The sequence below is a fragment of the Falco rusticolus genome, chromosome 2 (genome assembly GCF_015220075.1).
Source record: "Falco rusticolus isolate bFalRus1 chromosome 2, bFalRus1.pri, whole genome shotgun sequence".
Classification (NCBI taxonomy): Eukaryota; Metazoa; Chordata; class Aves; order Falconiformes; family Falconidae; genus Falco; species Falco rusticolus.
This window is the reverse complement of record NC_051188.1, coordinates 113,964,166-113,980,962: the sequence shown is the minus strand read 5'-3', so window position 1 is coordinate 113,980,962 and position 16,797 is coordinate 113,964,166. Positions and strand designations below refer to the sequence as shown.

General features: G+C 47.5%; 1 protein-coding gene across 5 annotated transcripts in view; it reads left to right on the top strand.

Annotated features, from left to right (window-relative positions):
• The window catches only part of ILDR2 (immunoglobulin like domain containing receptor 2), a 36,300-nt gene extending 20,011 nt beyond the window's left edge, over window positions 1-16,289 (top strand). The window contains exons 4-10 of one of the 5 annotated variants that reach the window (XM_037378048.1): window positions 26-82; window positions 4,816-4,962; window positions 5,708-5,884; window positions 11,003-11,116; window positions 12,883-13,093; window positions 14,020-14,707; window positions 15,548-16,289. In XM_037378048.1, the coding sequence (XP_037233945.1) occupies window positions 26-82; window positions 4,816-4,962; window positions 5,708-5,884; window positions 11,003-11,116; window positions 12,883-13,093; window positions 14,020-14,707; window positions 15,548-15,583 (1,430 nt within the window). In that variant the 3' untranslated portion in view covers window positions 15,584-16,289. Of the gene's footprint in view, window positions 1-25; window positions 83-4,815; window positions 4,963-5,707; window positions 5,885-10,999; window positions 11,117-12,882; window positions 13,094-14,019; window positions 14,708-15,547 lie in introns of all 5 variants that reach the window. The other 4 variants (XM_037378047.1, XM_037378050.1, XM_037378049.1 and 1 more) reach the window with 4 other exon arrangements.
• Window positions 16,290-16,797: the final 508 nt, after the last annotated feature.

The following is a 16,797-nucleotide window of genomic DNA, read 5'->3' as shown; positions in this document are numbered from 1 at the left end:
GTTCTCCTCCTTCTGTCTTTTCTAGGCAGGACAGGGCTGCTTGCTGATCTCTTGCCCAGTTTTGCTGTGGAGATTATGCCAGGTATCAGTCATTTCACCCTTCAGTCATCCAGTCCTCTGTCATCTTGTCTGTTTATTTTTCTGAAGCATCTTTATGTGGTTACATTTCACTCTATATGTGTGTTTTATCTCATAATAAAAAGAGAAGAGCCTATCGCTTAGTGGGAGAGTGTGTTGGGTTGAGATCTGAGAGAGCTGATGCTGGGACTTGGGGGAGGAATGGCCATGCTGAGAGCCAACATACAGGGATGGCAGATGTCATGCTAGGATCAGTGTGACAGCAAAAATGCCAGCGCTGTTGAGGGGTGGTTTTATATCAAGATCTCTGCTCTCTCCCTGCTAGCACAAAGGTAACGCTGCTCCAGCATGCAAGACCTTGGCAGCCTCATGTGACCCTATGCTTTTGTACGTCAGCTACTCATGCAGTACCACTCCCCAGACCCTGTCCCACGGGTACCGTTATAGCCATCACCACAGATGGTAGCACAGGAGGTGCTAGAAATAGAGCACTGCTTAGCAACCCATCAGTGGCACAGTCCCTCTTGTGCTGCATGGTCAGGGCATTATCTAGGTAACACCAGGTGGCTGGACCAGACACGAAAGCTCTGTGCCCATGACAAATCCCTTGCTAGCCAAAGTAATGATAGCTACCAGTACTGGTACTCCTTGCAGAGGAAACGGAGACCCTGCAACAGATTGTCCTTGAAAGGGAGGAGGTGTGAGAACGTTTAGCCCTTGAGTCATCTGAGCATCCCCTGGCGGTGCCCAAGGAGCGTTTCACATGTTTGTGCAAAAATGTAACTGCACATAAATGTGTGAAGCTATTTTCAAGTCTGTCCCAGAGATGCAAATGGAGAAGGCAGACGCTCCTCCACCTCCAGTATAAGCCAAAGCTCCCTGGAAGTTCAGCGTGGCAGGAGAGTGATTGGTTTTTCAGCACAGACAAAAATTTATTCTCTGCTGCCTAACGCTTTTTTCCCCCTGCCACTATTTACAGTTTTATTGAATGGGTATTAAATTCTCTGTGTTGGCCAGGTAGCTTTCTGGTACTCTCCCTGCATGGGTATAAACAACAAGGAAGTGTAAAAGGCAGTGGCAAATCACTTTTCAGCTGTTGGCATTGCCTGTTACCTGAGTAAACAAAAGCAGCTGCTGCTGCAAGCACGAAACAGTAGTTTCCAGACAGTGAGGACATGCAGCATTTCAGCCTGGTAGTCATTTGAATCTCAGGGTTACACAGTTGTATGTGCAACTAGTTGTATCCCATTTTGTGCGTGAAGGAGGAGCCAGCAGACTCTTTTGCCATTTTCTTAACCTCATCAGAGAAGCAAATGGTCTAGCTTTCTGTGAAGTAAAATCCTTCCTGATTCATTGGTCCCTGTGAGTGGGACACTGATTTCAAACATCCACGCCTGGTGCTGAGTGACTACCTTGCAATGTGCAATGTACATATTAACCTGACCTTTCGTACTCCTCAAACTTGTTCAAAGACTACAGATACACTTAGAGTGGACTTGCTGTTTGCCTTTTTCCCCTTTACCAGGCTTTTATCCTATGGAGTGGTTGTGAACTGTTCACTAATAGCTCTGGAGATCTGACACCTGAGCTTCATTGCGTAGCTGTGGCTGGCCGCTTCTGTCATTTGATACTATTTCACCACCTTCCGTCTATCAGTGATGGTCATAGAGAACGAGATGAGAACACGGCAAAAGAAAAAGTCACTGAGCTGTTGCCCTGCTTGGATTGGCACAGATTAGGCAGTATGGGACTGGAAAGGGTAATCTGGCTCGCTCTCCTGCTTGCTATCCTGAGCGCTATGTGATTTCATCCTTTCTGTAAGCTTAGCAAGTTTAAGAGTATTCTTTCTCCCATTGGATCACTTTCTTTGATATGCAGCTTCTAGCTTCCATCTACGTTACTTGTGGCCTGTTTACGCCCATTTATGTAAGACCTTTTAACTATAATACCTGCTTTTTCTGCTAGCATTCATCCTCCTAGCATATTTATAGGCAGCAGCTAGGTCTGCTCTCAGCCTTCTTTTTAATAGACTAACGCAGCAAGCTTCAGCGCTCCTGCAGCAAGGCAGACCTATCGAGTCCCTTCATCCCCTCATATCCACGTTTTGCATGAGCTCCAATCTGAATCCATCTTTTCTTCTACAAACATGGCCAGAGCTGCATACCATCAGTAACTTCAGATGAAGTTACATGGAGGCCTTGTGTGATAGCATTAATATTGCCTTAACGTTACTGGAAATGTCATCTTTATTTGGTATAGGATTACATTTGCCATTTTTGTGGCTGTATTGCATAGGTGGTTACAGTTGCCCAATGATGGAATAGCATAATAGCATACTGGATCATTTATCCTGTTTTTCAGTTGTTGTCAACTAATGAAGTTCTGTTCAAAACAGAAATTGTTCTTAATCTTTGAACATGTGACCCTGAAAGCATTGCTGCATACCTTGAAATTCAGTATATTGCTGCATTTCATGTTTCTTACTCTAGGCCCAAGGACAGCTGGCCCTTTCTATAACACACCCCAGTCTTCATCTTTAGTGACGCCACCTCCTACCTCTTACCCTCAAGATACATTAACACATTCTTATTTTCTGTTTTCAAGGTTGTTCATGAAAATACTAAATAAGATAGCTCCTAGAACCAGCACTTGAGGAACTGTATCAGTAATCTCCTCTCAGCTCTTACTTTTCCATTTGTGAATGCTTCCCCCTAGTTTTTCCTTGGCCATTAGCTGAATTTTTCTCAGCATATAGTAACTTCACCAAAAAACCCCAAACTAATCCACAAGAACCGAAATGAGCTGCAAATTTAAATGAAGTTCATGTTTCAGCCAAAAAAGAAATAAAATATTCAAAAAATGTAAAATATTTCACTTGACACTTCTGAAGTGAAGTGTTTTGATTTGTAAATGCCAGATGTTTCAGTGATGATTTTTAAAGGAGATTTTAAGTTCTAGATTAAAAATGGCATGAAAGAAAGGGAATTATTTGTAAAAGAGTTAAGGAAGACTCCAGCAAAGCAGTGAGTTTTACTGCTGTTCAAACAGTGCTGTGGATGAATCAAAAATGACGCTTCTTATTTTTGCATTGTATAAAGAAAACAGAAAAAACTTGTTTTGATTGTTCCAAGTGGAACATTTTTCCTTGACTTTCCAGCTTAGTGTGAGAGTTGCACCACTTTTCCAGTGTGATTCTGTACTCGCATTGCAATCCTTGGATCACTACATCTTCATCTTAAATAATAACATACCAGGAGACCCCTTAATGAACACTGGACTTCTGTTCAGAGGCAGTGGTCTGCTGCCCTACCCCAGTGCTGAGCAGCCCCCGCCACTTCTTTCTTTGCTTGCTTACCATCTTTCCAAGGTGATTGAATAACCACCTGGGAAGATCTGGAGTTGTCTTTCCCCACCAGCATTCTGACTTGTAGATAGGTTGGTGCATATCTCTGATGTAAAACCAACTCCAGGCCTCCTGTGTCATAGAATCATCATATAGAATGGTTTGGGTTGGAAGGGACCATGAAGATCATCTCGTTCCACGCCCTGCCAGGGCCAGGGATGCCTTCCACTAGACCGGGTTGCTCCAAGCCCCGTCCAGCCTGGCCCTGAGCACTGCCAGGGATGGGGCAGCCACAGCTGCTCTGGGCAACCTGTGCCAGTGTCTCGCCACCCTCAGTAAAGAATTTCTTCCTTATATCTGACCTAAATCTGCCTTCTTTCAGTTTAAAATCATTCCCCCTTGTCCTGTCACTCACTACATGCCCTTAAGTGCCTCTCCAGCTTTCTTGTAGGCAAGTACCCTTTAGGTACTGGAAGGCTGCTATAAGGTCTCCCCTTACACATTCTATATGTATCCTATACATTCAGAGTCTTGCAGTTTCTTGGCGTGGATGTGTTCACTGGTCATTCCCTTCATCCAGGGAATGCCCTGTGTTTGCAATCCCCTGCAGAGCTGGGAGCTGCCCCAGCATGGGCTGGGCACCTGCTCCCGCTGTGGCTGCTGGTGCTGCAGATTTCCCAGCAGCAAAGTTTGAGAAACCGTTTCTCACTCCCCTTCCCATTCTGGACCAGCTCTTCTGTGCTTTCACTTGCAGGGTGTTTTTCAGCCGCTCCTTTTTGGGGCCTGGCAGACATCATCCAAGGCTTCAGCAGGGGGGGGAAGAAAAAAAGTGGTTATTAGGTTTCCTGGCTGGCTGCAGCGCCTTAATAGGATGTTCGTTCAGCACATTCAAAAGAATAATTGCATGCGTGGGCCTAGTTGTGAAGGGGCAGGCCTGGCTCATTTACTGGGCTATTTATAGCGTGCTTTTCACCATCGTTTGTCCCATTAAAACTAGAATGTGGGTAGGGAACAAACACATAAGCAGGGCATGAACATGGCCAGGAAGAATGAGTCTGATGAGATCCAAATGCTAATGGGGCATGTCCGGTGGCTTTCATACAGGTCTGTTGTGGGGTGAGGGTTTCTGTGCTGGGGAGCCAGAGCTCCTGCCTCTGTGCTGCTCGCATTTCAGTCAGCCAGAGATGTCACAAGAAGCTCCATTTCTCATTGTCATGTGCCATTTCTGCATTGATACAGAGTGGGATGTAGTCCTAGACCCGCAAGGAGTCCACTTCTGTTATTCACCTGTCTGTTTTGCCCCTATGCTCTCCCCTGGGAGGATGTTGCTGATGCTCCCTTCCACAGCAATGTGCAGTCCTGTAAGTATCTCCCGTTCTCCCCTTGTTTTCCAGAGTGGGTCTTTGTGGGCCTGGTGATCCTGGGGGCATTCCTGTTCTTCCTCCTGGTGGGGATCTGCTGGTGCCAGTGCTGCCCACACAGCTGCTGCTGTTACGTCCGCTGCCCCTGCTGTCCTGAGTCCTGCTGCTGTCCCCGGGCGCGTGAGTGACCCTGTCCAAGCCTGGCACAAATCTGCTGCTGTGCTACTTCTGCTCCCTGGCAGAACAGGAGGAGAATCTGCTTCCTTTGCCCTAAGCAGTTTGCTTGACGAAAGAACTGGTTCTTAGGGAGTGAAGCATCTGACCTATTGCTCAATGGTTGAGCGCTCAAAGTTAATTACAAATGTAATTCCCTGAGCCCTCCCTGCCTTGGCAGCTGTGCCTGCTTCTCCGAAGTGTCACTCTCCCCTTCCAAAGTTCTTGTTGTTGTGTCAGTGAATGTTACAGGTCAGAGCTAAGAGCATCCTGGGAGGTTTCTTCCCGGCAATGCAAAGCAGCTGCCCTCTACAACAGTGCAAAATCCTTACAACCCAGCAAGGTTCCTGGTCAGGCTCAGGCAGATCTGTCAAGTTTCGTGAGCCTCATCCCGGCTGCTTGAATCAGTTGTTTTTAAAGCTGAACTGCCACTAACTCATGGCAGCGGTAATGCTGGCTGTAACACCCTGAATATCTTTCAATTGCCGGGCACCTTGCAGTGTTCATCTGACCTGTCGTGTGCATTTTTAAAACTCCCCTCAGGGCCCTTTGAGGCTTAGAGAAATTCAGATTGGTCCTTGTAATTTCATTTGTCCAGTTGTCTCCCGCTGGGTTGTCACCACTGTTGGTGATTTGGAGGTTTCGGCCATGTGCCATGGGGGTCTGTGGGGGTCTGGTGTGATGCTGACTGCAGTTCTTTTTCTTTTTTCAGTGTATGTAGCAGGCAAAGCAGCAAAAGCTGGGTACCCTCCTCCAGTCTCTTCCATGCCAGGTGCATACTACATCCCCAGCGTTCCCGTAGCTGGTGTCCCGTCTCCTGCTGTGCTGATGGATAAGTCGCACCCCCCTCCCTTGGCCCCAAGTGACTCCAGCGCAGGAAGCCAAAATGGTAATTTGTGGTGCCAGGCACAACCTTCCGTTGGGCAGAGGGCTCGGAAAGGGAGGAGTGGTTGTCACTGTTGGAGTGATATGAACAGAAGAAACAGAGAGAAACTGCATTTTAATCTTGGCTCTGACAATAACATTTGCATCCCTTAGGGCCACATGGTCCAACTTCTCTAGGGCCATCAGCACATTGTCAGTTTGTGGGTGCCTAATTAGGTCTGCAGGGAATGGGAGGCCAAGTTCATGCTGCTGCAGACATTGACTTGCAGAGGACAAAAGGGTCAAGATGATTTCAGGGGAGCAGAGGCAGTAGCCGTTTTCCCCTTAGAGCTGATGCCTTGCAAGCTGCTCTCAGTAAATTGTTCTTCCTGCCCTCCGTAGGGCACTGCTTGCCCTCTGGCAGCAGTTTTTGCTGCCACGTGTTTTACCGGCCCTGTGGCATTTTGGGCACAGGGACATGCTCCCTCGGCGTTTCTGCCCAAAAGTGTTTGGGACTGGATCCCCTCCCCTCCCTTACAGAAGTCAGTAGGTCACTTTTTTTGTTCAGCCTTTGCATTTGTGAAACGTGAGTGATAAAAGCCTTCTAACTAGAAAGGAGTTGTAGATCAATGTCAGACATAGAGTATCAGTGTGATGACTCTATCTTGGTGAGGGTCACTTCTCCCGCTGCAAAAGAAGTTGCCATCAAGGAAAAAGAGGGTAGCTATTTAGCCACATGCTAGCATTCCAGGAATCAGAGTGGCTGTCTGAATTCAAGCACACTGCAGCAGAAGTGACTGTCGCCATGTAGAGTCACCATTCTGACACAGGATGTTTGCCACTGATCCAACGACGTGTCTGATTTCAAAGCACCACACCGATTATCAATTGTTAAATTGGCTTATGGCTACGTGTTGATAAGGCACTTCTGAAAAGACAAGTCTGGTAGCGTAATCAAATAACTGAGCTTTTGGAACAACCCTACAACACATCCTTCCACTGCCCCAGTGAGTATATTAACCTTTCTGGAACTACAGAAAGTCTTTTCCTTCCACAATCATACTTTTTTTTCCCTCATTGAAATCAAAACAGAGCTTTGGAATGGAGCATTTTGAAATAGGAAATAAATCAGTCACTTGACTCAAAGTAGAACATACCCAATTCAAAAACCTTTGTCAGAAAATGAAAAATGACACCCCAGTGCTTAATTTTTTTCTCCTGTGAAAAATGTCACTGCATGTAGAGCATGGTGTTGCCTGTGGCAGCTCCAGGGACTTTTTAAAGTCAGATCACAGCCCCGATCTCGTCTCTGCTATATGTTACTAGCAGAGCACAAATGCAGAATGAAAAACTGCGGATGTGTTTAGTAACCAAATTGAACAGCTCTTAACATCCCGTGTTCATTACACAGAAAGATGCATTTATTACATAATCCAAATTAGCTAGCTGAATTTAATCTCTCAGCTCGGGACTTGACAGGAAATAGTACATGTTGCAGATAAAACCATTATTGCGGATAAAACCATTATTACAGAGTTTTAACTTGTGGCAAGACAACAGAGGTTCTTAGGCTTAATATTTAAATATTTAAATATTTTTTGCAATAATAAGGACAAACGCTTAGTCTGGATCATGCACCTGTTGTTCAAAGTCTTCCTTGAACTGTGGAACTAAGGAAGGCTAATACCCTGCCCCCTGTTACTTTTCTCTTAAGGTCCTTGACAATGCCAGAATATCCCCTAATTACAGATTGTGGAAGAGAAAACATTACGTGGTTGTTCCAAAGCTCCTTGTTTGCTGGTTGGCCAGACAGCAAGCTAAACAAAACAGGTAATGGTTGAGTTTATAATGGAAGCCTTTTTCTCAGAAAGAGCACTAATTACGGTCTCTGTGTCCTCCACGAAGCCAGCGTAGGTCTGATCTGAAACTTTGAGACTTCAACCTTCCTGTCAAGTTTATTTAAAAAAATGGGATTAGAAGGGCTGGGAGACAGAGACAGAGAATTCTGTAATCCTGGCTGCCAGGCTAAAAAGGACAGCTTTTGCCCTAGATAGTTTCTGTGCTTATAAATGACCCTGTGAGGTGATCTAGTGAGCAAACTCAGGGATGAGGATATTTAGAAAATATGTCTAGGGTTACATAAAAGCCATGTAACAGAGCTCCAGCGAAGCCTAGGAACTCCATCCTAAACTTAGGGCTGAACAGGGAAAAAAACCCAAAACCTTCCACCTCTCTTATTTAGAAGAGTCTTGCCCATACATTGTTAGGATGCAGTGGTTACCTGGATCTTGCGTATCTTGCATAGATTGAGAATCTTGCACAGATTCCTTAAACTATGTGCATAGGGAAGCTTTTGGTTTGAGAACTGGACTCCAGACCTTTAATGTGGAAAGTGTATAAGGATGAGACATCATTTACTTCCTAACCGCACTGGTATGAAAAAAAATAGTAGTGCTGTCCTTTCTGGGGAGAGAAACAGCTTACAGTTTTGGCTGACTTAGTTCCACCCACAGAAGAATAAAAAGTGTCTAGTTAAACACAAATTAAACATTAGAAATTTATGAACTGTTCAGGAGAAGAAAATTCCAACAGGGAAGAATGTTCCATTTCCTTTAACTTCAGTGAATGGGTCTGGACAAGTGGTTAACACCTCTGCATCTTTATTCCCTTATAATTAAGATGGGCCTAAAAATATTCAGACCGTAGTAAAGGGTTATAGCAGCTTATGGATGAAGGAGGGTGTGAGAAGGAAGCAATGATATCTTTGGTTCTTGCATGAAGGTATAATGAAGAGATTTAATAAGTTGAACATTCAGTATCATTGCAAGAATTATTTAATAAATAAATGTGGAGACAAAATATGCTTCATCTATAATGGAAAATACTTTTAATGAGCTGTTCACTGTCATGTTTGCAGATTTAAATCCAGCGTTACTTTCTAGATGCTTACAGAATTAACCAAGAAATTCATTTGCCTTTTGATACACAGCTGCAATAGGCAGTCGAGCATGAAGCTAGCATGAAGCCTAGCTAATTCTCCATCAGTTCCAGGAGCGATAGATGTTGCCCACATAGATACTTGGCACAGCCTTAGCATGAGTAGTGGCTCTGGGGAGACAGAGTTTGGAAGCTCCTGTTTTGAGTTCCCCAAAGGTTATTAGTAGGTCAGAGTCATTTCCAGCTGATGGTTGTTTGCTGCCCTGTGTATAAATGAGGTCGCAGCTTAGCTGAGCTCCTAGTAGACACATCGGAAGAAGGAATAGTGAGAGGCCTCTTTCCTGGCAAGGTACCAGACAAGAGGTCAGCCATGGTGGTGAGGTGAGGTGGAGAGCTCACCTTGCCGTTGCTTGAGCAGTGCAGCAGGAGTCACCACTTCGGAGGCCAGTCAGTCCAGCCCCGCTTCGCAGCAGCCGCCTCGCTTCAGGACTCGTGGTGGTCTTCCATTTTGGAAGGCAGAGGCAGGGTTCCTGGTGTTCTGTAAATCACTGTGTGCGTTTGCAGTCAAAGCGTATGTATTTGTGGGGATAATAAAACACAGTGGAACTCCAGACTGCTGTCAGCTAAGCTATCTGGAGACACACTGAAAGCAGGACCCTGACAGACCCGTACTATGTTTTAACATCTAATACCTTTCCCAAGTACAGATACACAAGGTATTATTTCCAGATGTAGTTACTTACCTTACGTGTGCACAAAGTCCACAGCAGAGCACTTTCCTCCTGAAGCAACTTGCGGGATTATTACAGGAAACATTCTACCCATTTTGATGGCACGGCCGTTTCTGAAGCAGAGCATGGTTATTTAATAGCGCACAGACACACGCACAGCAGTTTAGGACAGAAGGTGCCTAAGAATACCTCTGCCAAGTCCTTCTTCAGCCCACACTCTGCATACTATGCAACGTACTACCAAACCCATATGTTAGTAGCTTGAGCTATCAGGGTGTGGGATAAAACAGAAAGAACAGGTTGGCTTAAAACCACTGTCCGTGCCACAAGAGGAGTATTCATGCAGCACTGCAGTATTCACACAAGGGAACATATTAGCCCCATGCAAAGGCAGACAAGTTCCATTTTGTAGTGCTAACTGAATTGTCCTCACACAATTCTCTAATGAGGCTGAATCTGAGGGTTGTAGTCCTCTTTTGTACTTAGACCTGTATTTCTGTCACTCTTAAAATAGCACTAGGCTGAGACCTTTCTTAAATAATCTGCTATAAAAGCCTTATTGTCGTCAGAGTCTGCATAGGTGGAGTTCTCTGCTTGGTGACTATAGACCTGCCTGGAGGTAATCGGACTGTTCACAGGGTTAGCAGGTGAAGTGTGCAGGGAACCAGCCTGCCAGAGTTAAGAGCTGCTGTGGCTCCAGGTGTGTAGGGTTTTTTTTTTCTACACACAGGAATGTGGAAATGCCAAAAAAGCTTCCCTTGCAAATGAAGGAATCCCAGGAGTCAGGCACTTAATGTATGTGGAAGACTTACCTTTTCTGTAAAACAAAGCCTGTAAAAAATGCCAGAGCAGGCAGTTTCACAGTTGCCCAGTGACCTGATTGGCCCCGTCATTGGATTTGGTATAAATCTCAAAGCAGCGTGATGTGCTCTGTGGGACTTGCTGTGTTTCCTTCTACCACACGCTCTTCAACCTGTGTGAGCAGAATTCATAGGGATGGGAGGGTGGAGTGGTCCTGCAGAGTGACAGCTCCCAAATGCTCAGCCACCTGCTTCTCCCTGCAGACTGGGAGCTAGAGGAAGCCTGATCTGTGACTGCTTCTCCCATACCATGACGAATCCTTTCTGTAGTGCTGAGGAAGGAGAAATGAGTGCTACTTTTCTCTCTGCTATCCTCTGTGGGAGGTGAAATCACTTGTGGCAATGACACCACTTGATGCATTTGGTTGTACAGATTGGGCATTTCCAAACCATTTTTGCTGTTACTGCAAACTTTATAAATGATGCAGCTGCTCACAACTTCACATCCCACGTTATAGACAAATTTCTTCTGAAGCAAGGACTGAGTCACTCCGTTTCGGAAGATGCGGCCTACCTGCCTGCAGACGTGAGCTCAGCTACAGAAGCAGTAGTGACAGAAAGTCTCCTTGGACTTCAGTGTGTTTTCTTCTAATGCTTTTCTTTTATCATCAGCAGTGCGCAAAGGGTACAGGATCCAGACTGACAAGGAAAGGGACTCCATGAAGGTGCTGTACTATGTCGAGAAAGAACTGGCTCAGTTTGACCCAGCCAGGAGGATGCGAGAACGATGTGAGGAACAAGCATGGTTTATTTTTTTTTTTCCCATTGACTGATAAAGACTGCAGATTCGTAGTTAAAAGTTCAGTGGCTTTGCCTTAGAGCCAGCCCCTAAGGTACGATGTCCGGGATATGGTACTTGGGGCAGATAAAAGTCTAGATTTTAGGCATCTACAGGTATGTACAGATTTTAAAGATCTACTACTTACCTAATCATCCTTAGAGCAAACAAGGTGAGGGATACTCAAATGCTCATGAAAATTGTCTGCTCGGGTAATTAAACTTTTGGATCATCAACATCTGAAAAGCCAAGTCTGTACTCATGCCTTATGCAGTCTGTGGTGTGACAATAGCTGGGATATTGTCTTCACAATTTCTCTATGTCTTACGGTGTGGTGCCTGTAAATTCCCAGCATGGCAAAATAGGAGGATGATGATTTTATTGGAAGTGTGTTTTGTGGACTGCAATGACCCCAGTGTGGTTTGAAGAATGCAGAAAGGTAGTTTGGAGTGGCTGCTGCCCAGCAGAAGGAGCAGGGACTGTAAGAAAGATCCAAGAAACCAGGAGATTGTCAGATTTTGTGACACTGGTCAACATAAGATCAGAGGCAGTACATGCATCTTCTGATGGCTTGGCAGTGGGACAGCTGCAGGTGAAGGGGAGGAGGGTGGTCAGTAGGGACATGATGCAAACTCGTAACTGAGCTTGCTGTGTGGAACTCCTCACTGTCTTCCAGTAGCCTCTTGCAAGCTTTATTTCCATAAATACAGGCTGAGGCTGCACTTAACGGGTGTCAGAATAGAAACCCAAGTGAGGATCTTTCCACATTAGGAGGCAGAGGTGCAGTGGCCGGATGAGGCGTGTGCGTGAGGAGGTCTGGCAGTGCTGCTCTTTGTCTACCAGTTCCGTGGAGAAGACAGCAGCAGGCTAGGGGCTTGGTTCCTCTGGGCAGCAGCTGAGTCGTGCAGAGCTAACCCACATTAGGCACTGGTGGAGGCTCATTTAAAACAGACGCAGGAGGTCCTGCAAATCAGCGAAGGTAAGGACTTTAGGGAATGGCACTACATCAAAGCTCTGTACAGATTAGGCATAACTAACAAATTATATATACTTCTAAAACAGTCGCTGCTGAGCACACTGTCTTCTCCACCTACAAGATTTACTATAAAAAGACCTCTCCAGATTGGTATGTCAGGCCTCCAGATGTCAACGTGCTTGACGGGGTAGAGACTGACAGTGATTCAGACAGTCTCTTGCTTTTTTCTTAATCTTTTTTTGAGGGGGTTGGTTTTGTTTTAGCTGGGCAAGTCAGGCCAAACCTAGAGCCAGCCTGTCTCACACCAGGAAAGGGGGAGGTACACAACTGCTGTGGTGATGTTCCACCAAGCTCCGTGCCCACCTTGTGAGGGTGGAGAGCTCACATGTGTTACTGAGGCAGGGCTGAGGGGGGATTTCTGCAGGAAGGCTGAACTCAGTTATCTGGAACACGGGCATCTGATGTCATTTGCAATACTTTAGAATATCCCAGCTGGCTGCCAGCTACTGGTTCAGAAGACCTGTAGGTCTAACGGCAGCTCTGTCCAAACTGAGCTCCAGGAGCCTTGGGCAGGATCAGTCAAGGGTTTGAAGGGCCTTGGATTCCATTTTGATTTTTTTTTCTAACAGAGGGCAGCTCAGCTGCTTTCGGAATAAGCTGCAGCCTTCCTGTCCTCTCCTCCCCTCTCACACATGTGCTGTCAGGTGATGCCTATCTCATTTCTTTCCTGCAACCCTGCAGATAACAACACCGTCTCTGAACTCAGCTCTTTGCACGAAGAGGACCTGAACTTCCGGCAGCCCTACCGCCAGGTGCGACGGAAACCTCTGCCTCCTGCGGGGGACCTGGACGGCGACGCTGAGTACTGGGCAGGAGTGATAGGTAGCGGCAGCACGTCAAGATCACAGGCTGTTTCCGACTACAGAGATGAGCGGGACACTTTCTGGCACAGGTGAGGAGTGCCATGTTGGGAGGCAGCTATATCTGGCAAAGTAGTAAAGAAAAGAGAAGGAACAGATGGACTGGTAGCTCTTCTCCGTTTCCCACTGCTCTGGTTCTGCTTAGCAGGACAGAGGGTTTGGAGGGAAACATGGAACCTGGAGATGTCATTCGATGAGGTTGGAATGAATCTGATTGCCACGGGCCTGCAGAAGCCTACCCAGCTAGGCAAAGCCAGGTACCAGCCCCATTCCAGGTGGGACGTAAGAGCTAGACCAATGGGAAACCAAGCCACCTTTCCCACAGTGCTCTCGTGAGATGTGTACCTGATCCCTCTAGCACTTCCCAGTGCTGGCGCGCTTCATTAGGAATCACACCCTAGTGCTTTGGAGCAGCAAGACCTGTACTCCAGGCCTAAAGGACTGGCACTCTGGTGCCTAGAAGAGAGATATCACATCCTTCCCTCACATACCAGCAGCCCAGTCTCCCGAAAGCAATGGCAGGGGTTTCCTTCCCTCAGTACTGGGCTGTTGTGCCAGCTCGCTCTTTTTAAACCTGCTTCAAAGTGGCCCTGCTGTGAACTTCTGTAGTCGAGTTCTTGGTTTTTCCCAGCAGGACATACACCTACGAGCTCTGGGGCCAAGGACAAACAAGTCCAGTGCTGCATACTGGAGCACAAGGGAGGTGCACTCTGGGGTAAATCTCGGGTAACATGAGACATGTAGAGTCCGAGCTATCCACACTAAGCTGCCTGCACAGCCAGCAGAGAGAAGTGGGGATTTTGAGGATATGATACATCTCTTCCTACAGAAGATGATGAAAACAGGTTAGATGATTCATGCCACATGAGTGCGTGTTTCCCTCCATTGTCTGTGAAGGCAGCTGAGGGATGAGTGCAGCTGGATCCTGCCCTCTAACGCTACCTCTTCCCTCCTACAGCCAGCAGAGATCCAAGTCCGAGATGTTGTCTCGTAAGAGTTTCTCTGTGGGAGTGCCGGCCGTCTCTATGGATGAGCTGGCTGCCTTTGCGGAGTCCTACAGCCAGCGGCCCCGGCGGGCAGACAGCCAGGAAACTCGGCGTTTCGAGCGGTCAGAGTCACACGGTGGCCGTGGCGGAGGGCTGCCTCACCAGGACAGCTCCATGGAGGAGTACTACACCAAGCGTAGCAGAGGGAACCGAGAGCCGCTGACGGACTCGGATCGGGGCTGGTCATACAGCCCACCCCGGAGACGGGCCCATGAGGAGAAGCACCTGCCCAGGCTGGTGAGCCGGACGCCTGGAGGGAGCCAGAAATACGATCACTCCTACCTCAGCAGCGTCTTGGAGAGGAAATCCCGGAGCTACGATGAGAGCGGTGACTGCAGTGAGACCCCCTCAAAGCTGAGCTCACAGCCCAGCCAGAGAGGAGGGGGAACGTACTATGCCTGGTCACCACCCTCTACCTACAAAGCCGAGAAGTCGCAGCAGCAGTCGCAGCAGCCACCACCGCCTCAGCAGGAGGAAGAGGAGGACACCCTGCCCCCGTACAGCGAGAGGGAGCTGAGCCGAGGCCCTTCGTACAGGGCCAGGGAGCAGGCCTACCTCAACGCCTCTGACAAGAAGAGGAAAAAGGACGCCAAGAAAGCAGTGAGACCATGTCTAGTGCTCCTGATCCAAATAGGCTGAGTGGGGAGCCATCTGGCAAGGGTTACTCGCCAGAGTTTATGGGCAAGGGGGCTTTCCAGGAGGGCAGAGCCTGGCGTTCCAGTGTAGGGAACCCCAGCTAAGGGGAGTCCCTGTGGGAAGACGGCAGTCACCAGGTGTAGGTGGCCAGAAAGGGAAATAGCTCCCACACAGGACTTCGTGGTGGATGGGATAGCCAGATGTGCCTGGGACTGAGGAGGCGAGGGATGTTTTTGGCACCTGTGGCCTGGTGATCCAAGGGAGCGGGAGTTTATCTAGGGTTTCAGAGGATCATGGTAGGGAAGGGAACTTACCCAGGGCTTACGGAAGTTACAGGGCATTGCTTCGGCCCTGATCCTTGTTAAGGAGGGGTTGAGAGGCTCTGTTCTTCTGGACTGGGACAGGGCTAGGTAATGGTGCAGGAGACTTCATCTTTCTGAAAGAGGTGGGATCAGAGACTCCTGTGGGTGTGTGCCTGTGGGCCCGTGTAGGGGCTGTGCATGCCAAAGGCACTCCTCACAGCACACCAGCAAGTGCAAAACATCCTGCCACGGTCTGGGCTGGTGAGGACTGATGGCTGCTGGGGAAGGGGAGGGAGCTGGCTGAAGTCTGCTCCATGAGGGAGACCTTGTCGTTAGAGCAGCTTGGCTGTTTGAGCTTATGTGCCATGTGTGAGAGAGGAATGGGGTGTGAGTGGACAAAGCTGTTGCTGTTTGGTTCTGTCTCTGTCAAAGCTATGTCTGTTTCTTTGTCCGTTCCATGGGCGCTCTCCTGTTGACATTAATCTTCTCTCTTTTCTCTCAGAACGATTTCCCAACGAGGATGTCCCTTGTTGTTTGACGTTGTTGTGGACATGTCATGTTGATGGGCTGCAGTGGAAAAAATACAGAGCAACAAGCAAGACAAGCCTCCGTGAAACTTTGCAGCCGTTAGCCGTGGACTCAATTGTTTGTTTCATCGGGGGAGCAGAGGCTTTTGTAAGAGGCAGACTCCCATGAACAGCGCTCGATCTCAGAGGCTCTGGGAGTCTGCCAGGAAAACTAGGCCAGGGCTCTCTTTGGCACCCTGTTTTCCAGTGCTTTCAGCTCTGTGCTGGAAGGCAGCTACATCCCGACTGTCCCGGCCGCCCTGAACTACAAGCAAGGCTGCCTTTGTGCCTCTCCCCCTGTCTCACGTGCAGAGAGAGGCCTGTGTGCGTACCTGTTGCTCTCTGTCTCCTCAGTTCTCTGTTTGCATCAAAATTGTCTCCATACTTACACTTGCAGCCTTTTCTGTACCATCCCCATGCTGGGAGGAGGCCTTCTTACAGGTGCAGACTGCCTCCAGCTGAGTGGGTCCTAAATCGTGAAAGAAAATCTACATCCTTTCAGACACTATAGAAAAGGACTGATGAGGTGTTAGTTTGGCAGGGGCTGAACAGAGAGAGAGACAATTATGGGCTGGTTTGTTCAATATATTTAGTTCTGTTCATTGTGTGAGGAGAGTCGCAGGTGAGATTGATGTATTGTTTTGAAAGTGGATCAAAGTAGCTTTTATTGTGATGAGAGCATGATGTGTTTTTTCCCCCCCATCCCCAACTGTGATTTGTTTGGATACGGTTGCATTTCCTTGCAGCTGAGCTATGACCCTGTAGAGCTTCAAGCTAGAATATCTACTACACCCTACCATAAGCAGTGCTCTAGCCTTGGTGGTGCTCTGCTTCCAGCACCACCAGACATCTCTGCATAGTGAGTGGCCTTTTTGTTTTAAAGAAGCAAAAATGGGGAAGTCTCAGTGAGAGGGCAGCTGCAGATCTTCATTCTGTGCTACTGGTATTACTCCTTTCCGGTCATTGTTCCCAGATGCCAAAGACAGCAGTAACAGCAATGGGAAAAGAATTAACACTGGATGAACACAAGCTTTGAAAGTCACAGTTTTCACGTACAACCATCTCATTCACTTCAGTCGTGACATGGTTTTAGTGGCTGTTGTCTCAGGAACAGCTAAATTTAGAAGTGAGTGCCTCACACCATTTGGAAGCCTGACATTCTGGTTTTCATAGGGTATAATGCAGT